Source organism: Mirounga leonina, unplaced genomic scaffold (genome assembly GCF_011800145.1).
Source record: "Mirounga leonina isolate KUSES-001 unplaced genomic scaffold, KU_Mleo_1.0 Mir_154, whole genome shotgun sequence".
NCBI lineage: Eukaryota > Metazoa > Chordata > Mammalia > Carnivora > Phocidae > Mirounga > Mirounga leonina.
In genome coordinates, this window is record NW_023270389.1 from 20,462,255 (window position 1) to 20,483,930 (window position 21,676).

Here is a 21,676-nt window from a genome sequence, read left to right on the forward strand (position 1 = left end):
GACACCACATGGCCTATGGATGTGTCTCTGTGAGGAGATGCATCCAGTTTCTAATACCTTCAGGGATAATTATCCTGAACAGAAGCACCTTGAAGGGTCTCTGCATCATCAGATGTTTTCCCACATTCAAGAAGGGTTTGAAAAAATCACGTTTTCTTCACTCATAGTTGGACTGTACATTCTTGAGAGGTGAAAACTTAAATTCCGTGTATTTCTTCCTTGTTTTTTAAACATGAAATTGGTGAAGTAAGTTGAAACCTTTGTAGTGGCCCCCATAATCTCTCCCCCACTCCTTCCCCTATACATTCAAGGCCAGCCAGACATGGAGGGGCTTATGAGTAGGAAGTTTTCTGTGGCCTCTATGGGTAGATAAGGCCTCTGGTTGGATTTTTAACAATTAAAAGCCTACCCTATGCAAATAAAGACAGAGAACTAACCACTAAAGTTTCTGCCCTTCTAGAGGAAAGATATCAAAATTTTTACAAGTTTAACCTAATTCAAGAAGAATTTTAAGACCTCGAATCTACTTTAATGGAAGCTGGACTCAAGAACAAACTATCAGAAATAGAAAAACTGGAGGTCATTAATAAAGACCTGGAAATCACCAACCCTTCACTGGGGTTTAAAATACAGACTTTTGGTAAAGGACTTAGCAAAGAAAAATCAAAATGTTTAGAACAAGTTGACATTAGGAGAAATATTCAGTGTTTAGAAGATGCATCAAAATATATCCAATTTCAAGTAACTATACCCATCAAAGTACATCAGAAAAGTGAAGAACAACTTCAGACAGCACCTAAAAACATGCTTTAGATGAAAATCCCCATCTTCATGTTGGAACAAAACTGTTTTCACAAGAAGCTAAAGGATAGATAGAAAGAGTGAGCAAACTTATTGGGGGGGGGGGGGAGTCTAAAAACAACATTCTATTACAAACAGGGCAATTTTTAAACGATTAAGAAAGCCAGGTCATTGTTAAATAAGAAAGATCCTGCTGTTCATAAAGAAGACAACATGGAGGGGCACCTGGGTGGCTCAGTCGTTAAGCGTCTGCCTTCAGCTCAGGTCATGATCCCAGGGTCCTGGGATCGAGCCCCACATCAGGCTCCCTACTCTGCAGGAAGCCTACTTCTCACTCTCCCACTCCCCCTGCTTGTGTTCCCTCTCTCGCTGTCTCTCTCTCTGTGTCAAATAAAATCTTTAAAAAAAAAAAAAAAGAAGAAGAAGACAACATGGATGGTGGAACTTTGAAGCTGGGTATAACAAACCCATAAGGAAATGGAAACTTCCATGAAGATGAATCTTGAGTTTTGAAGAAACTGATGATGCTGGGGTAGATACAGCTGATCAAGGCTGGGTCAGACCAGTTGATTTTGCTGGCCTTACCTGGGTTTATTATAAAACTTTATTTAAAAACTCTTAAAGAACATGAAACCAAATGTACACTAAATTAACCAAAGGTGATAAAATAATTGATGCTTGGAAGACTGTAAGTCTCTGAATGAGACAGTTTCACTACAACCAGAGAGGGGAAATGCAGTTAGAAAGGAACAGACAATAGCCTCAGAGGCAACTTTCCTCCCTCCTAAACTGCACTGAGAAAAAGAAATGAATTTTCATCAAATATCCAAGATAGAATTCACCCTGTAAGGATAGTGGAGAATTCTTCCAAAATAGATCAAACAATTAGCCTGTGAAGAGCTGGACATTTCTAAAACATTTTTGAGGAAGAACTTAAAACATTTCAAAAAGTAACCTTACACCCCTGTTGTTCCCAAGGGGACATTTGGAAGAGCCCAAGAGGACCACCAGGTAACCCAATGGATGAATAGACCCCCAAGAAAGCAGGAATATCAGGCAATGATAGTACTGGATCCAGGATGCAATTCTCCCAGGGTGAAGACTACAGAGGCAAGATTCCTCCATTAGGCCACCCCCATCCTTAGCTCAGTGTATCCTCCACAGAAGCAAGATGGAGCTTGTCCTGGTGCTCCTTGAACTGGTAGATACTCAGGGCCTTCTTTTGATTCAACCTTTCTACCTTAATGGGTGACATGCTACCCTAGGAGCAGCACCAAATAGTGGGTGCTAAGAAAGCAGCAACAAGATAGGAAAGAGTCACCTAGGAAAAACTAGTCCTGCTACAAAGTGATGCTGAAGGCCAGCCCTTTGCACTACATCACTCAGGGCATGCCCCACACCATTTGAACTTCCTTGCAAAGGAAGGTTGCTATAATCACTTCTACCCTAAAGATAGGCAGCCTAGGCACAAGCAATTTGCCTGAGATTATAACTAAAATAGTGCCAGGAACTGGCAGCTAAATGCAAATATCCCAGGTATGGACAAACCCTCCAACCATCTGCTCTCCTAAGGGTAATTTATGAAAAGAAAAGCAAATTATTTTGTCTTTTGAAGCTGAGACTGTTATGAAGTCTGGTGCCATGGGCTCAGCATTTAAGACTTCAATATTTATCATATGACGATTGTGTCAAGGGCTACTGGTATCTCTTTGAAAGCATTGTTCTTCCAATTAGTTTTATTAATATTTGAGAATTTTTGTTCCAAAAATGGGTTTGGTAGAGAAAATCCACAAGATTTTAGTTCATTATGAAGTAGTCCATGGATCAAAAACCATTGAAAACCGAAGTCTAAAATGGATTAGTACTTTCTACATAGGGATAGTCCATAAACTGGAAATACCAGTGCAAAGAGATTATTTCTTAGATGAATTAGATTATTTATTAGCCCTTCTCCTCTCTCTCTCTCTCTGACTCTCAGTGATTAGTATCATATATAGACCTTTGAAATCTTGTATATTATGAACCCAATTTCCCAAAATTTCAAAAGGTAGTGAGTAGGACACTCTAATGATTTGACAAAATTCTGTGCACAGAAATTACAATCCCAGGCAGAAGAAACGCCAGGAAATAAATTCTTAGCTCTACCTCTGCACTTTGTAGACAATATGTTACATTTGTAACTTATTTTATTTTATTTTATTTTATTTTTTAAAGATTTTATTTATTTGATAGAGAGAGACACAGAGAGGGAACACAAGCAGGGGGAGTGAGAGAGGGAGAAGCAGGCTTCCCGCCGAGCAGGGAGCCCGATGCGGGGCTCGATGCGGGGCTCGATCCCAGGACTCCAGGATCATGACCTGAGCTGAAGGCAGACGCTTAACGACTGAGCCACCCAGGCGCCCCTGTAACTTATTTTATAAGAAGGGATTTATAACCACCACTCTCCCTTGAGATTCTGTGAAGTCCACGGTCACTGAAGACAGCAGTAGCAATGGGTATACACTAGAAATAATCCCCTAATGCAGACTTCATACAATTGTTCCTTTAACCTACAGACCTAATAACTACAGAAATCTATTAGAGGTATTTCAATACATGTTAGAATTTTTTATATGGGGGGAACAATAACATCACGATATTCCTGATGCTGATTTTCAAAGAAAATCTAGTTGCTTTAGTGAGGAAGGGGGTTATCAAATTTATTAGGCCCTGCCTGCATTTCAGGTAGGACATACTCCATACCATGGATTAATTTAAGGCAGAACCATGGAAATGCTCTAACTGGAATTACCAATACAAAGATTGGTAAAATGACTAACATCCTCTATAATACATGTCAAGTATTAGGTTGGAACTCTGATTCATTCCTGACAAAAACACTAACTTTCTCTCTTATCAGCTTCTGGGCATACAAATTACATTCTAAGAAAGACATTAATTATGATTTTTAAAACTCAGATCATATTAGGGGTGAAGAAAAGTACAGAATCTTGTGGGGTCATGTGTTTATTCTGTTAAAAAAATATTTCACCACCTTTTAAAGCTAAATGAGACTTTCTCTCCCCCCCCCCAAAAAAAAAAGAAAGAAAAGGAAAAAAGGAAGGAAAGGAGGGAGGGAGGGAAAGAGGGACTGGTGTTATACTTCCTCAAATATTATCAACAATTACAGTATGAAAACTTTTCATCTTTTCCAATTACTTATCACACTCTTTGCCACATAGCATTTAACTTCTTAGGGTTTTTTTTCCCCCTTTCATTTAAACTCACCACCAACTTAAGATTTTGTGAGGTAAGCAACAGTTTACAGCTTTTACAAATTTAAGAACTAAGATATCTTATTGACTGAAAAAAACAAAGCATGGAGTAATACACAGAATGATTCTTTTGTGTTTTTTAAGCATTTCTCTAGGCTCTTAAATTGCTAAAGCCTAGGTATGAAAGTTACTCTGTATAAACATGTTTAGCTAATAATAATTCATAATTCTTAGTAATAATAGCATACAGTGGCAAGAGCATACAGTGGGGAGAATTGTGGCAGGGGAGACTTTTGCCTTCCATATTCTCCTTTTGGTGTTGCTAGAAACTTGTATTTTTCATTTGCCTTCTTCTGTAATCTAATTTTTTTTTTTTTAATACAAAAAGCTCAAGAACCACAGGGAGAACCTCCACCACCCATGTGTTCAGAGAACCTCGCCAGTAGAGGGCATGGTAGATTCAACATTGAAAATGTATATTCTCAAGCAAACCAACTGTGGTTTTGCTGTGCAGTATTTACAGCCTATTGCATTGTTTCTCCTGCCACCACAGAATGGAAAATATGTGTCATCTTAATATTGAGCAATCGCATTTACCTAAAAGCCACTTGCAACAAAAAGACAAAAGGAAGTCATCAAACATTGTAGCTTTTGCTTTAAACCTATGTCTGCTGCCTTTATAAAAGACATTAACACGACAACTTTTTGACTGAAAGTTTTCTCAGAGTGAAACGGGTCTTGCCTTAACTCTTAAAATCACCTTTACATACGGGAATAATAAATCATTACACATTCAGATTTACCAATTGGCCGCACAATTTTCAGGAAAAAAATTAATTTGCTGCCACTTACATCGGTTGTCAATTGGTAATGGTTTATGAAAAAAGCAGATAATTTCATTAAACACAAAAACACCTAGAATAGTCTATATTTAAACCAGTTGCTTATATGGATATGTATGTAATTACTTTTATGAATACATTGAGATGATTTAACTTCCCTGGCTTGGAGATCTTTGAAAAAGTTGAAATGGCAAACTGTTTTCCTTATATGCTTATTACCCAGAGAGCATGTATTAAGTATCTCTTATGAGCCTAAGACTTTACAAATCTCTGGGACATTATTTTGATATTTTAATAGTATTTACAAATTTATAACCTAATTAACTCTGAGTTAATCCTTTAATGATTTCTCTACCTTGAATAGTTGTATTTCCTTTTTCACACATATGCAAATTAATACCAAACTTCTGTACTTTAGAATTCACAAAGGTCCCTCACATGAGTCACATGACATCTAATGAAATTGGCAAAAAAAGATACATTACTCTTTGTACAAATGAGAAACTGGGGCTCCAGGAGGTGTGATGAGACTGTCCCAACAGTTACTTAGCATTTATTGGTTAAGCTGAGACTCTAATTAGGTCTCCAGACACAGATCCAGCCAGCTCTCTCTCCTTGCTGTCTCTTTGTCAGAACTCTTCGACCTTCCACTGTGAATGAATTCTACCAGCCAAGGTTTTTTTGTTTTTGTTTTTGTTTTAACATGTAACGTATTATTAACATATAATGTATTATTTGTTTCAGGGGTACAGATACAATCCAAGGTTCTAAGTGAATAATGTATTAAGGTTTATACTGGCAAAAAAAAAAAAAAAGCGCAAGTGCCTATTTATCACACGTATTTAATAAATAATTATTGATAATCAGAAAGTGAAAATAGATGGAAATACTATGCAAGGTTCTTTTAGAGATAGAGTATATGCATGAGAAAAATAGCATTCTAACATTTCACAGACATGTTTTAAAGTATTTATTACTGAAATCCAAATGATTTTCCTTTTATAATAAAGTTCATGGCTGTTCTCTTTAGTAATTATTGCAGATTTTACCCTATAAGTCAAACTTGGAGCTCCCAACTACTGGTAGCTTACTTTAAGAAGTTAAACTATTTCCAATTTTCTTTCTTTTTTTTTTTTTAAGATCTTATTTATTTACTTGACAGAGAGAGACACAGCGAGAGAGGGAACACAAGCAGGGGGAGTGGGAGAGGGAGAAGCAGGCTTCGGCTGAGCAGGGAGCCCGATGTGGAGCTTGATCCCGAGCTGAAGGCAGACACTTAACGACTGAGCCACCCAGGCGCCGTAGTTCCAATTTTCTGCAGTTCTAATGCAAAGCAGGGAGAATATGTGTAGCCTAACATTGCTGTGAATCTTATTTTCTACTGAAATGCTTGATGGGGAAACCATTTGAATATTCCATTGTACAGTTCTGTTACCCGAAATCAAGTAATTGCTTTGAGGTTATTTATTGTGGAGGTTCTCTGTTTGTCCTTCCCAATCAAAACATTTAAAGCCGGGTACAGCAGAGCTGATTTTTGAAGAATTAACCAATTAAACTTATTCAGGTAAACCACTAACGTCTCCTCCTCCTCCTCTCTACCCTCTCCACCCCTCCCCGCTTTGCAAGTTAAGTAGTTCTGGTAAATTCTAAGCAAACCAAGAATGACTCATGAGGAAATCCTGAATCCTTGCACTCTTAAAGGAGAAGGGCTCTGGCGCATTACAACTGGGAGGTCTTGGTGTTTCCATCTCAGCAGGAGATCTGTGATTTCTGTTCTGGAAGGAAAAGCAGCCAAGGACTCCGGAAAATTACCCCACGGACAGACCCAATCAGGTATCTTTCGGTGATCAAAAATGCACACCCAGTTAAAAACACTGTCATCTGAGAGTCACTTTCTCCGTTCCTTCCCTATTTATCGTTCATTCCCACACGTGTTCCAAGATGCACCGGCAAGCTGCCGGTAGGGAGAGTAGATCACACCACCTGTCCCTGAATCGTCACAGTTCCTCCCTTTCATCTTTTCCTTCCCCCCAAACTAAACCGAGTCTCAGAGCGGAATAGGTGAGGGTTTCCCAGCGGCCTCAGTTTGCCAAACAAGAAACGAGGCGTGGGAAGAGGGCGCGCTCTCAAAAAAGGGGGGAGAACATCTCAATTCAAAATAAGGCAATTGCACCCTGGTTCGCCACAAGCAAGTTTTTCCCGGCGGGGAATCCGCACTCCCCTTCGCGGTGTGGAGCACGTAAGGTGGGGGAGGGGAGGAGGGGGCGGGCGCCCCCCCCCCCCCCCCCCCCGGCCGCAGCCAACTTTGGCTCCCTCCCTTCGCCGCGGGCCGCCACTCCTTGGCAAAGGTCACCGGCCGTGGCTCACTGCCAGGCTTCTCTGCCTGAGCCCACACCAAACCCCGCTAGCCGCCGCGTTTGGCCCGAGTGCGCACGAAGCAGGGGCCGCAGACGTCAGCGGACCTCGCTTGGAGACCCTCCGGCGGCGCCCGTGGCTGCCGCAGGCCGGGACCGACCCCGCCCCCGGGCCCGTCTGCAACCGACCAATTAGTGCCCTCTGGAGGCGGGGCCGGCGGCGTGAGGCCCCGCCCCAGCCCCGCCGCCTCTAATAAACGCGGCCGTGCGCGCCCCACCGCAAACAGCTGCAGCTCCAGCAGGGGGAGGACAATGCAAAGTGCCATGTTCCTGGCTGTCCAGCACGACTGCGGATCCATGGACAAGAGCTCCGGCAACAGCCCCAAGAGCGAGGAGAAGCGGGAAAAAATGAAGCGGACCCTGTGAGTACGGCTTTCTTCTCTCTCCCGCCACTCGCTGCGGACCTGGCTCTCCGGGTTTGCTGCAAACGTGATACATTCGGGCTCAAAAAAAAAAAAAAGAAAACTATGTAACCTGCGCCTCTGCAGGAAAAAAAAAAAAATGTGGAAAAGGTCAATTTGCTAAGTAAGGTTAAATCTGTGTGGTATGTACTGATTTTGTTACGTGACCGAAGGACTCTCGGGTAGTTTAGGAACTGAGAAAAATTTTGATATGGAAGCGGTGGTAGATGCGCCTAAGAAATTGCCGGGTTTTTTTTTTCCCCCTGCATTTAAAATAACATCCGAGAGTCCTGCGGCTGAAGCGCATCCCCAGCAATGGTACCTTGCATTTTAAGTTTTGATCAACTTACACAGCTTCTGAAAGGAGTATTTTGGTCGATTCTGATTATATTCGTTTTAAAATCGTTTTTGTTTTTTAATTGAACTGCATATCTCAGCCACTAAAGACTGTGAAATCATTGTTATGCATCATCTGCTTAAAATGAGGATTGTAGTTGGCGGGGGTGGGGGGCGCTCAATCACACACACCCACCTCCCTCAAGGCTTCTAGTGTGGTCCAGAGCCTCCTGCTTAAGGGTAGAAGGGAAATGAATACCGACTGGCTCCAGGCCGCTCCACTGTAGGTTTCACGTATGAAATGTCTCAGAATTGTAATTAAGGCTGCAGAAAAACTGCTGCCTTTTGTGGACCAGAAATAGCATCTGCCTTTTGAAGTATGCCAACTGAATTCCTTTAAATACCCTAATAATTTTAGGTAGTCTTACCCTTAGTTATAAAAGTAGTACTTCTGTTCAGATGAATGGATGAAACTAATTTTGTTCAGCACATAGGTGCTAGGTTTAAAGTAAGACTGACTTGAAGAATTCTTGTTTTGTCTTATTTAGTTTGTAGCTAGCTACTGGGTGACTTCATTTGGTAAAAATGCCTTCAGCTGCAGTAGCAGTTTAAAATGTTGCCACTTAGTGAATATCTTTTTTTTTTTTAGATTAAAAGATTGGAAGACCCGTTTGAGCTACTTCTTGCAAAATTCATCCTCTCCTGGGAAGCCCAAAAATGGCAAGAAAAGCAAACAGCAAACCTTCATCAAGTAAGTTGAAAATCTTGTACTTGCAAATATGAATAGCTAGCTACTGTGCTGAAAAGAGGAACTCTGATGTGCACAAGCTAATGCGCAGACTTTCTTTTGCAGGCCTTCTCCTGAGGAAGCACAACTGTGGTCAGAAGCATTTGATGAGCTGCTAGCCAGTAAATGTAAGTTAACCTGTTGAATTTGATCCATTTCAAGTATCACACGTCTAGAAAGGTGTTCACACAACAGAAGAGCAGATTGCCCAAGGGGAATTCAGCTTTACAATCACTAAAAACATAATGCCTATTTTTCTCCTTTATTTCCTAGTATTTAACCATGGAAATGCATGGTTTATTCACTGTAGGTAGCAAAGAAAAACTAGCCAAAATTGTAGTGGCAGTTGCTCTTCCTTGAGGTTGAATCAGCTTTTCCACTGCATACAATGTTTCCAGGAGGTTTAGTTCCCAGAGAATTTAGGTTCCCCTATAAATATTTGCATTAATAGCAAAGTTAAGTATTTCTATTTTTGTCGCAGTTGCCAACTTAAGCATTTTTCATCTTAGTCTTTAAAGAGCCAAATTCTGAGGATTACAAGTTTGAGTGAAATCGAGAAAATTGCTATTATCCAGAAATAATAAAATATAAGGGTGGGAGAATGGTAGTTCTGGAAAAAAATTAAGGGATTAATTGGTCACCCAATTCACATTCTGTATGCTTTTTTTCCCCCTCCCTTTTCCCCAGATGGTCTTGCTGCATTCAGGGCTTTTTTAAAATCTGAGTTTTGTGAAGAAAATATTGAATTCTGGCTGGCCTGTGAAGACTTCAAAAAAACCAAGTCACCCCAAAAACTGTCCTCCAAAGCAAGGAAAATATATACTGATTTCATAGAAAAAGAAGCTCCAAAAGAGGTGAGGGGGGGAAATAAAAGTTCTTCATTGCAGCATATTTTGAACATTCTTAGCACCAGACAAAAGACATCAAATTAAATTAAAAGGGGGGAGGAGTAAAATTGTTTTTAAAAACTAATTTTAGTTTTTAATTAGATTAATTTCATTTCTTCAGTGACCTGGCTAGTGAAGCTCATCACACATTGTAGTTTCTGCTTCTTGTTTTCAAATATCAAATAGGTATCAATCTCTAGCTCTGAATATGGAATAAACCACTTTTTTTTTTTAATTTCAGATAAACATAGACTTTCAGACCAAAACTCTGATTGCCCAAAACATACAAGAAGTTACAAGTGGCTGTTTTACAACTGCCCAGAAGAGGGTCTACAGCTTGATGGAGAACAACTCTTACCCGCGTTTCTTGGAGTCAGAATTCTACCAGGACTTGTGTAAAAAGCCACAGATCGCCACAGAGCCCCATGCCACCTGAGATGAGAAAGGGAGCCCAAAAGTGGAGGACATTTCATTTATTTCCTAAGGGGAAAGGCTGTGACCTGCCAAAAAGACTGACCTTGAACTTAGCCTGGGTGTTCAGGAAACATCACTCAGAACTATTGATTCAGAGTTAGTGAATCAGGAAGCTGGTAACTGTCTAGGAGAAGCTTGTATTGGGACAGCTTCCGTAGCTGTGTCCAGAACACAGGGAGAAAGTGGTCTGCATGTGGTGGGTCTCACACTGGGAAGGCAGGAATGTGAGACCCCAAGGTATGATGTGATACTGTTGGTCCAAAAGCATTTAAAAAATCAATAGGTCTGGGATTATGTGGCCTTAGCTAGCTGGCTGTGTATCTTTCCCTAAATCAGTCCGTGTTACCACATAGTGGTTTTAGTTTTAGTTATTTAGGAATAAGTAATATTAAAATGTTTACTGTGTGCAAAGGTGTTGAAGTTCTTAGGACTACAGATCATCAGTACTGTTGTCTCATATAACACTAAAACTGAAACGGTCTGTGTTTGAATTGTTAAGTGGTTTAATAGAATGAGCGCTGTCGTGTAGGAAACTACATTGTCCGTGATGAGTGCCAAAAACTGTCCTGAAGGCAGCTAAACTTTGACGTGGTCTTTGAATACTTTTAATAAATTTATTTTGATAAATAATGTCGTTGAATATTGGTTCAGATGTAGAGATTTTTTTGTGGGTTGTGGGGAGGTGAGGGCTGTTAAACTGGAAATATGTTAGATACAAGGGAAACCTCTTTCCAGGAATGAAGAGGTATCCCAGGTGATGTGCCTATTCAATCTGAATTGACAGTGCTCAGCAATGAGAAGTGATAGGAGTATGTCTTCCCTGCAATTACCTCTTTTTTAAACCTAATAAGCATATGAAGACCAAGAGAAGTCAGACTAGCTCCTTAAAACCACCCTGGGATCAAACTTTCTAATATAACCTTGTTTAAAAAAAAAATTCAAGTTTATTGTTAATGAAAACAAAAAAAAAACATTGACCTTAAAGCCCTTCAAGGGTATCTACTAAAGACTAGCTAAGTATAAGAAGTAATATAATGGAGACAAAGCACCAGAATATTTCACATAATTCAGCTTCTCAAATGAAAAAAAATAAGGTGAAAGTAGGCCTGCCTTTTATATTTCCCTTGGTTCTAAGTTCCCCCACAGGGTACTGGCATGAACTTTCAAGATGCATACCTGAAATTGTTCACCTCCATGATCAATATAAAAATCAGAATTTTCCTGATTCTCCTGCCTTCATTTGGCCAATAAAGAATCTGGTTATGTTACTTTAGCTAATGATGAAGGCAAAAGAAGCACACTTTTGTTTCTTAATCTAGGAATGTGCTTTTTTCTGAGTTGATAGTGAGGGCCTTGAATCTGTTATTTTTCAGACTGGTTATTTAGAAAAGGAATACTCTTCTCCAGGAGGCTTCTTTTCCAACCTCCCTGATTACAGTCTTAATTTTTAAAAAGAGTAAGAGCCCTCATCTCAGATTTGCAAGACCTAAACCTAAGTAATAATTTGTCATAGCTTTGTGACCTCGGAAGTCCTCATCTTCCCTAGTTCCTCAATGTACACCTTCCTTTCTATCCCACTGCCCATGAGGTAGTAAGGGGCTTTAGAAATTGTAAAGCACTTAAAAAAAAAAAAAAACACATCCTGATTTGCCAAAAGAACAATTGACGGGCGCCTGGGTGGCTCAGGTCATGATCTCCAGATCCTGGGATTGAGTCCCACATCTGGCTCCCTGCTCAGCAGGGAGTCTGCTTCTCCCTCTGCCCCTCCCCCAGGTCGTGCGCTCTCTCTTCCTCTCTCTCACGCTCTCTCTCTCTTAAATAAATAAATAAAATCTTTAAAAAAAAATTTACACCACCACCATCACCCCCACCACCCCCATGGTTTAAATACTGTTTTCATTGTGCTTCCACTAATTTTCATTTTAGCCAAAGTGTCTGGTACTGACAGGCGTAAGGTCCATGAAAGACTGCCCCCTGCACTCCTGCATCACCAGCAACCAGGATATTACAGAATAGGTGCTCTGTAAATAGTGGTTGAATCAATGAATTCTGAAGCGTTATTGACAGAGACATTTTTTAAGAGAATAAATATGTCAGGTCTGCCTATGCCTTAATTTGGAAAGGTTTTGGCCAACAGAGAAACTCAGGAGTCATAACATATATTCAATTCGTTACCAAGTCCTATTTATTTAGCTCAAATATATTTCTAGCCTACTTTCCGTGGCCACCCTGAACAAAGATGCCAACATCTGATGCCTGTCGAAACTCAGCTCATTCTTACCCCTTCCGCCATGTGTCCCCTGCTTTTTAACTCTGGGAATCCTTTCAAAACATAAGCCTGATCGCAATTGTCTCTTGTTGCTTACAAACCCTTGACAGGTTTTCCAAACAATTAGGATAAAGGCATTATCCCTAATATGGCCTAACACCTGCATGGTTTGACCCCTCCCTCCACTCCAACCCCGTGTTCGCCATGTCTCCCCAGCTCTGCTGGCCACACTGACCTACTTCCGTTTCCGCTGCAGGTCGCGTGCCCACTGGTCCACAGAGCCTTTGCACATAATAGTCCTTCTGCGTGGAATGCAATTTTAGCTCTTATTCATCATTCACAGATCAGTGCAATTGTCACTTCCCTAGGGGAGCTTTCCCTGACCTCCTTACCTAGGTCGGATCCCTTTTTAGACATTCTCATAGCACGAGCTTCTCTAATTTAGAGTGCTAATAGAATTCTCACTAATTTGTAGGATTATTTGATAATTCTATGACTTCTTCAGATTGTGGATAGCACAATTTGAGGGCTGTGTTTTTTGATGCTCATTGATGAATCCCAACACTTTGCCTGACACACAGTGGAAGCTGCATAAGTCATTGCTAAATAAATGAAGGAGTATTAAAAGGTCTTATAAATAAGTTTTGATGAAACAAGAAGTATCTACCAATGCACAAGGAAATAATTACAAGGTTTTAAAAGGCCCATTGGCTCAAATGTCTGAAAATATCTGTAGAGTTTTACCTTTGGCAAAAAAATCAATACCTCTTATTCAGCACGTTCTCTATAACTTTTGGCCTTTAGTCAGAGGAGAGGCCAGATTATAGTAACAAAAAACAAGAGTTTTGACTTTTTCAGGGCTGCTAAAAGCAAAAGCTTTATTCAGGTGGTATTTTCCAATGTTCTCTAGTGTGGAACAAACAGAAATAGATTTAAGATTAGAAGCCACATACCTCCACAAATAAATATTACTTAATGTTCCAGTTTCTCAGAGTTCATGCATTTAGGATCCACAGTCTATTCATTTTGATAGTATTTCATTTTTTCATATATTTTAAGCTCAGGAGCATTTCAAAATACAGCAACTTCATGCAGTCCCACTGAAAAAAAAAAATAGAATTGTGTATTATCTGTCATGTGAGCATAGGGAGGCAATAGATGAGTTTCAGGGACGTGGCTTAAAGCAGTCACTCAAAATTTCATAGGAAATGGGTCTTTGAGAGGGTTTTTTTGTGTGTTTATCTGTTTTGCCACAATGTTTGATCAGTGCCGTCGGTGATTCTCTTACAGATGGGGATGCATTGTGCATTTGGACTTTAGGAAAGCCCCACCCTGTGCCAGGAACTAGCCTGTTTCTAATTTTGTTTTCCTGTGTTAGACCAATCGCAGATTAAAAAAAGAGTTAGTTTGACTTAATAGAGAACTTCGCCGCTATTAAACGGTGAGCTTTGACCTTCACGGAGATTTCTGTATACTGGTCTTTTGACAACTTTGGAAAACAAGTTTTCATGTTGTTGTCAATGGCAAGGAGATGAGGTTTATTTTTGGCATTCTAGCTAAGGAATAACTTGGAGTTGCTTGAAGTGACAATAACAGACCAAAAGAGTGTCTCCTGTGACCTGACTGGTAAAAAAAAAAAAAAAAGGAATCACTTGCAGGGTAAGAGGTGCATTGTAGATTAAGGTGACAAGATTCAACAAAGTTCAGATATTAGTCATTTTGGGCCCATGGTCCAGCATGACCAGACCACACTCCACAGAGGATAGGACCCAGGATGGGTATAGAAGTGTAGCCCAGGACCAGGTGATAGAAGGTTTTGAATATTAAAGGTTGGGATTTTATTCTGAGGCAATAGATACCAATCTCAACTAAAATGTATAAAAATAACTTGGGCAGCAACTTGAAGGATGAATTGGAGGCAGGGAGATGAGCTAGGAGACTGCACTAATAGCCCAGATAAGAAATGCCATGTGCCAAACCAGGACAATGCTACCCAATAAATAATTCAATGTGACAACAGCAGATTATGTATCACCTGCACTATGCAGAACACTAGTCTATGCCATAGAGGGAATAAATATAAAGACATGTAAGACATACAGCTTGTCCTCCAAGAGGCACCCATTAAATATCTCACAAAATAAGGGGCACCTGGGTGGCTCAATCTGTTCAGTGTCTGACTCATGTGTCTCAGCCCAGGTCTCAATCTCAGGGTCATGAGTTCAAGCCCCGTGTTGGGCTCTGTCTTGGGCGGGGAACCTCCTTAAAAAATATATATCTCACGAAATAATGTACAAAAGTTAAAACATAAGGTGGGCTATGACTGGTGATTAATTACCAAAAGAAAAATGCAAATACCCTTAGCTATAATCAGTCAGGAACAAAACGAAGTGGCATTTTTGATGAGATTTAAAGAATGAGTAGATTTAATAAGGATGAAAGAGAGAGAATTTGGGGTGGAGAAACAGTTTAAATTAGGGGAAAGCAAGATTAGATCTTGCATTGTACTATGACATTTTTATTTGAGAGAGAGAGAATGAGAGACAGAGAGCATGAGAGGGAGGAGGGTCAGAGGGAGAAGCAGATTCCCTGCCGAGCAGGGAGCCCGATGCGGGACTCGATCCCGGGACTCCAGGATCATGACCTGAGCCGAAGGCAGTCGCTTAACCAACTGAGCCACCCAGGCGCCCTGTACTATGACATTTTTGAAAAGCAGATACTTTTTGTGAGAATGTATATTTGAAAGCTATTTTGTTGATTCGTTTTTTTGGCAAACATTTATGCAGGGTTTCTCTGGGCAAGGAAGATATGAAAGAGCAAAAGAAATGGTCATCTACTGAGAAGGACAGGAACAGAAAAGCTGGAAGCTCAAGCTCAAAACTAAAAGCTACACTTTATTTTTCTTAAAAACAGATTTCAGTAAGATGATCAACCAGCCTAGTCATCAGGCTCTATGAAATCTTCCTTCAGGATATCCCAGGCATCTTTCCCTTCTCCTACTATAGCCAAGCTTACACACCATGGTCGTCATTCCTTCAACCGCACCTGAATAGACCTCAGGTTCTGCGTCCTGCTTCTAACTCATTCGCTAGACTGCCATTTGAACATTGATCTCCTCACACCACTCTTATGACCAGAAAATATATGAACTCTCTGGTATCTCCCAAATCAAGGTAAACTCCAATACCTAACAATAAAAATTCTCTACTATTTGTTTTTTCTGCCTAGCCAGTCTTATTTCCTCACCACTGACCAGAAGCAACCAATGCTGGATTTTCTTATTGTTCCTGAGATTTTCCCCCATTATTAGATCAAATTGTCCCCCTTGCTTAGAACTGCTCTCCCTTCCCTTAAGTTTGACTCATCCCTGAAGGCTCAGATCAAGTCTCACCTCTGTGAAAGGTTGCCAAGGGTGTGTCAGTATCTTCCAACTAAATGGTCAATAACAGTACCATTTTGGCTTATTTTACTTAATTTTCAGAGTAATTAGTAAGGTTCCAAACATGAAAAATACTCAGTACCCATTGATCATTGATTGACTGATTAGCTCATTGATTGATTGATTCACAAACTCTTCCATAAAAATGCATGCAGTGAAAAAAAAATACAAGCAGCGATATAAAAAAAAAAATTTCAGGAGTCTGCAAAGCTTTTTATTTTGGCTCTACATTTTCGCCTTGCAAATTTAGAGGTGGGGAAAAAAAACTAAACTATGTGGATCTTGGATAAGATCCTAACATTAGATTTTCTGGAATCCCAAGTTAATCTGACATTTATATGGTTTAAAAAGTGCACTGACCTATATGGAAACTTCCCTTAGGAGTGAGGCTTGTGTGTTTCCTTAGCTGGTATATATCTTAGACATGTACAGACGTTATATCAGAGTCAAAATAATGAAAAAGAGAAAAGAGCCAAATAGGAAAGTGAGAAGAAACTATTGGCTGCCGTCTGCTATGGGGTGAGAAGGAACTTGGTTTTCTTGGTTGTTGTTTTGTCTTTCTTTTTTTTTTTTTTTTAATGCATTTGCAACTTCCAATCTCAGAGACCCATTCCACTTCCATCCCAACTGATTCTCTCAGTCTTTAGCTTCGGAACGCAACCACAAATTTTCTACAGTAAGTGCATTTTGAAACTGTGATACTGAAAAAACTAAGAAAATACGCAGTTTACATGACCTGTGGTAGAGTCTGAGAAAAACCAGATATAAAGCTTTGCTTTCACAAGCAGGTGGTGCTTAGTTGACCTTTGCCCTCTCACAGGGAAGTTTATGACTTTAAATTTCCATTTGGCACAAACCAGTGCATTCTCATACAAAGTGATTTTACAGAAGTGGCCATTGAGCATGGTAACCTCAATGTTGGGACTTAAAGTTCTACCCCTTTCTTAGTTCTTCTACTTCTGTTTTCGGATTCCAGAACTTCACAAACCCTGTAACATTCCACAAAAGTGCAAGTAAGGTGATTAACATTGTAGGATGGCTAGTAACAATAATTTCAACAACAATTTTGGTCTTCATACAACAATTTTTAGGAAAAAAAGTCAATAATCTATGTACTATAGAAAATGTTAATGTTGATGAAGTATCTCTGAACTTTGAGTCATTTCTTTAAATCCAGAGAATGTAGAAAGAGCCCAGAAACAACACTGAGGATAAAATGAGAAAAGTAGTGCTATCCAGTAAAAAAATATGCCACATATATAATTTTTAATTTTATAGCCACATTTAAAGATGCGAAAAGAAACAAATGAAGTTAATTTTAACAGTATATTTTATATAACCCAGTATAATCAGAATAGTACTATCATTGCAACATGTGATCCATATAACAAATTATTAAAGAGATAGGTTATATATTTTTTCTTATTAAGTCTTCAAATTAAGTCTTATTAAGTCTGCTGTGTGTTTACACTTACAGCATATTAAAATGCACACTAGTCACATTTCAAGTGTTCAGTAGCCACATGTGGTCAGTGGCTACCTTATTGGAGAGCATAGCAGTAAAGGCTGAGTCTGAGGTGATAGATCATAAACCAAAATAAACTTATACTTCCTGTCTTATTTTTTTTCCAATGCCCAAAATACATTTCATAGTCAGTGGTTCTCAAAATTCTTTACCACCATGTTGCCTTTAATTAGGAAAAGTGCCTTCTATTTCCCATATGAAGGCGATGAAGCTAGATTGCCACAGTTCAAATCCCACCTCTCTTACTTGCTGTGACCAAACACGGACATATTATGGAACATTTTTTTTTGTGAAGTTTTATTTATTTAAGTAATCACTACCCCCAACATGGGGCTTGAACTCACAACCCCGAGATTAAGAGTCACATGCTCTTACAACTGAGCCAGCCAGACACTAACTTCACAGTCTCTCATCTAGAAAACAGAGGAGTAATAGACTCCTTACAGGTTTTTTTGTTCTTTTAATTTTTTTTTAAATAAATGGATTGATACATGCAAAATGCTTATGGCGGTGCTAGCAAACGATGTTTAATAATAATATTATTTAAGAGTTACCTATTAATACTACTTTGCATCATTTTCTAGACATGATGGAGATCAGCAAATATTGTTGACTGGAAGGCCACTAACTCAGTTAATATGAAAATCCTGACTTGAGTGAACCAGTTTCTCAAAAGAACTGACTCCTTTGCTCATTATAATTATTTTTTTTTTATTATGTATTTTTTTTTTTTAGAGAGCATGAGCAGTGGGGGAGGGGCAGAGGGAGAGAGAATCTCAAGCCAACTCCCCACTGAGCTCTGAGCCTAATTTGGGGCTCGACCCCCACGACCCTGAGATCATGAGCCAAAATCAAGAGTCAGATGCTCAACAGACTGAGCCACCCAGGTGCCCCTAGAATTATTAGAATTAGAATTAGAATGTTGCTTTCATGCCTTCAACAAGATTCATCCAGGTACCCAACGGAGCAATGGACAAGATCTATGATCTCTGCCATCAGGGGAACTTCTGCTTCGGTGGATTGCCCCTGCATGTTTTCCTTACTTACATCTAGCACTTGGATGATTTTGTCTGCAAGTATTAGAAAACCCCAATCAAACTGGCATGAAAAATACAGAAATTCAAAGCTAGGGTAGGTACAAGTCCTGGTGCACTCAGACCTCCTGCTGTTATTCGGCACTCCCTTTCTCTCAATCCTCCTCTATACTTCAGTTTTGTCAACACAGTGGCTTCCATCATGGTCACAAAATGGTTGCCATTAGCAAGGGCAGCAATGGACACCAAAAGATTGCTTCTCCAACTATAGGGAAAAAAGTTTATTTCTTAAGTCTAATTAGATCAACTTGTTGCAGTCCAGAGAAGAAATCATACACGGATTGACTTAACGCTGTGTTTTTGAATGATCATGGGTAAGGGTATAGAATCACCAGGATTCAATACTACTCTTTAGTCTAGGAGTGGGATCATGCCCGGGGAAGGATGGGTAGCTGAAAAAATTTAGGGTTTTGTTAGAAAGGAGGAGGTGAAACTGTGTGGTCAATCAGCAGTGTTTATTACGCAATTCCAAGAGGAATTTGATTGGTATATTGTTCCCAAGTCACTGAAGGGGCAGTCTATGACTCAGTAAGCACTTGGGGATGTCACAAAATGGGTCACTGCACCAGAACACACATGATTTTTATCCTGACAGCATGAATTGTTGTCTTTATCATTTCAAACATGGCTGGAAAATATTAAAGGAGCAAATAAGTGTAATACAAGGAATAGCTTTAGAAATCTGATTTGCAGCTCCACTTCCTAAAGTTTTGTGTATGGAAATGTCCCTTCTATGAGCCACAGTTTTCTCATTCAGCTCATCACTTAGCCTCAAGTTCTGGTGAGGGTCAAAGGATAGAATGAGTGTGAAGGAAATCTGTAAGCTTTAAATGCAAAATAGAAATCATGTTATTATCATTAACAGGAAAATTCAAAGCTTTCAAGTTTGGGGGAAGGCAGTTCTCAATCCTGTATCTTTGATTTCATGGTCTTCAGTTATTGTTGATATGATTTAATATAGGCTTTACGTTAACGTATGATTTTTGTGTTCCAACTACTTAGACAACAACATGCATTTCTTTTGAATTTGTACAAACTGCTACAAAAATAAACACTTCCTCGCTCAAAATGCATTCTGCAAAGGTTAAAAGGAAAACATGTAAATATTCTAGGTGGGACTGAACAAAAAGATTTTTTTTTTTTTAAGATTTTATTTTTAAGTAATCTCTACACCCAACATGGGGCTCAAACTTAGAACCCCAAGATGAAGAGTTATATGTTCTACTGACTGAACCAACCAGGTGCCCCTAAACAGGAGCCCTACTTCATTTATCCTACCTATATCCTACATATTCTTCAAGACCCAACTCACATTCCCCAGCACGCCAGCTTATCAATCTTTGCCTCCAGTACTTCATTCAACAAAACCTTGCTGAGTACCTACTGTGTGCAAAGCACTGGGGATACCAGGCTGAATAAAAGAGAGAGGTTTCCAGCCCCTTGTGGAACTGACATTCCACTGGAGTCAATGGATAACGAACAAGTGAATAAACAAGATAATTCTAGATTATGACAAATGCCTATGAAAGAAATAAGCTAATCAGTCAGATAGGAAAGAGATGGGGTGGTCCGGGAAGGCATATTTGAGCTGTGTAGTGTTGTTAGATGCTCCCTGAACTTGTGTTGACTGACCGGTTAAACCAAAGCCCGGTTCTGCTTTGCAACAACAAGTCCTCTTTAAATAAGAGCCTTTGAACTTGTTTTAGCTAAGCCATAATTTTTATTAATTCCAAAATAATTTTTACCTATAAAAAGGATAATTTTTTAACCAACGTATTACATTCAGTATCTTTTAAGTTCTAAAAAATAAAAATCCCTTGAGGTATTTCTCAAATCACTAAGGATACCACGGTTATCCAAATTTTCTTGCTAATGTTATTTTGATGCTCCAAGCTACTCCCCTTCTGATTATTTGTTAATGGTTTATTTCCTCAGGTAGCATCCTGCTTCTCTCCCTAGTGCCCTATCATGTTGCTGACATTATCACCACCCACTCCATCCCCTGGGCTAAAAACCTGCCACCATATACCTTTTTGTGAAAGTTAGAAACCTCACCCACTCACATTACTGAGTCACTAAACCTCAGAGATTTGCCTCAGAGCTCTACTCCTTAAATTTCCACAAGGAAACCCAACAACAATAGCATTTAAGTAATTCCAGGATAACACCATTTTTCTTAAAAAAACAAACAATTGAACGAAGACAGTCTGCCTTTGGGCAGCCTCTCACCACCTCGCAGCTGGATTCCTGACTACAACTTTCTCCTGAAAGTTCTCCCACCTTCAGACTGGCCTCACTCCAGTTCATCCTACCTGAGGAAAGGCGTGGAAAGAACATGGAGCTGAAAGACAGATCAGACTTCAGTTGTCATCTTGATTCCGCCATTTTAATTAGTTGTTCAGTCTCTGGGACAATACTGAAGCTCTCTCAGATTGTCTTCTTACTTGTAAATTATATCAACGTTAGAAACAGTTTTAAGAAATCTAAGAAGCACTACATGCATTGCACTTATCACTGTGCTGGCACACAGAGGCATCCAAATTTAACTCCCCTTCCCTTCCTCAAATCAAATCCGATCTCCACCTTCATTTTTCCGTCTAGGAAAGCCTGTTCAGCAACCCCATATCGTTTATACAATCAGCTCCAAATCTATTAGTAGGCTCTTCTCATTCTGGTTCAATTACTTTTCCAGCTTTCTTTGATAGTTTCTTAAATTATTACCTTCACTCTCCACCAAGGCACCCTGGCCTGCCATCATAATTTTGTTATTTCTAGAATGTCCATATAAATGGAATCCTACAGTGTGTAACCTTTGGGGACTAGATTTTCCACTCAGCATAATACTATGGAGATTCTTCCAAGATGCTGCATGTATCAGTGGCTTTTCCTTTTATTGCTGAATAGCATTCGATAGTGTGAGTCTAACACCATCTTTTTAACCATTTAGCCATTGAAATACATCTGGATTGCCTCCACTTTTGACTATTGTAAATAAAACTGCTATAAACATTCATGTATCAGTTGCTGTGTCGGTGTAAGTCTCCATTTGTCTGGAATAACTGCTCAAGAGTGCAATTGCTGGGTCATACAGTAGTTGCATGTTTAGTTACGTGAGAAAACTGCCACACTGTTTTTGGAGTGGCTATCCCGTTT

At 39.6% G+C, this 21,676-nt stretch overlaps 1 protein-coding gene and 1 long non-coding RNA gene across 3 annotated transcripts in view; one reads left to right on the forward strand and one right to left on the reverse strand.

The window, feature by feature from the left end:
• Nucleotides 1–21,676, reverse strand: part of LOC118014106 — a 204,932-nt gene that overhangs the window by 83,696 nt on the left and 99,560 nt on the right. For both annotated transcript variants that reach the window (XR_004680199.1, XR_004680198.1), the window contains exon 5: nucleotides 13,419–13,565. This is a non-coding gene — a long non-coding RNA (uncharacterized LOC118014106). The remainder of the gene's footprint in view (nucleotides 1–13,418; nucleotides 13,566–21,676) is intronic.
• On the forward strand, nucleotides 7,537–10,836 carry RGS2 (regulator of G protein signaling 2). The gene is made up of 5 exons (XM_035010139.1): nucleotides 7,537–7,673; nucleotides 8,698–8,799; nucleotides 8,902–8,963; nucleotides 9,523–9,689; nucleotides 9,964–10,836. The coding sequence occupies exons 1-5, from the start codon at nucleotides 7,564–7,566 to the stop codon at nucleotides 10,156–10,158; spliced, it is 636 nt and encodes a 211-aa protein (XP_034866030.1). The 5' UTR covers nucleotides 7,537–7,563; the 3' UTR covers nucleotides 10,159–10,836.

Bases quoted from the DNA above. Each gene is read 5' to 3' on its own strand.
- RGS2 (XM_035010139.1), top strand. From the start codon at position 7,564: ATGCAAAGTGCCATGTTCCTGGCTGTCCAGCACGACTGCGGATCCATG. The intron at 8,800-8,901 runs GTAAGTTGAAAA...TTTCTTTTGCAG, and splicing joins AAACAGCAAACCTTCATCAA to GCCTTCTCCTGAGGAAGCAC. The intron at 8,964-9,522 runs GTAAGTTAACCT...CCTTTTCCCCAG, and splicing joins TGAGCTGCTAGCCAGTAAAT to ATGGTCTTGCTGCATTCAGG.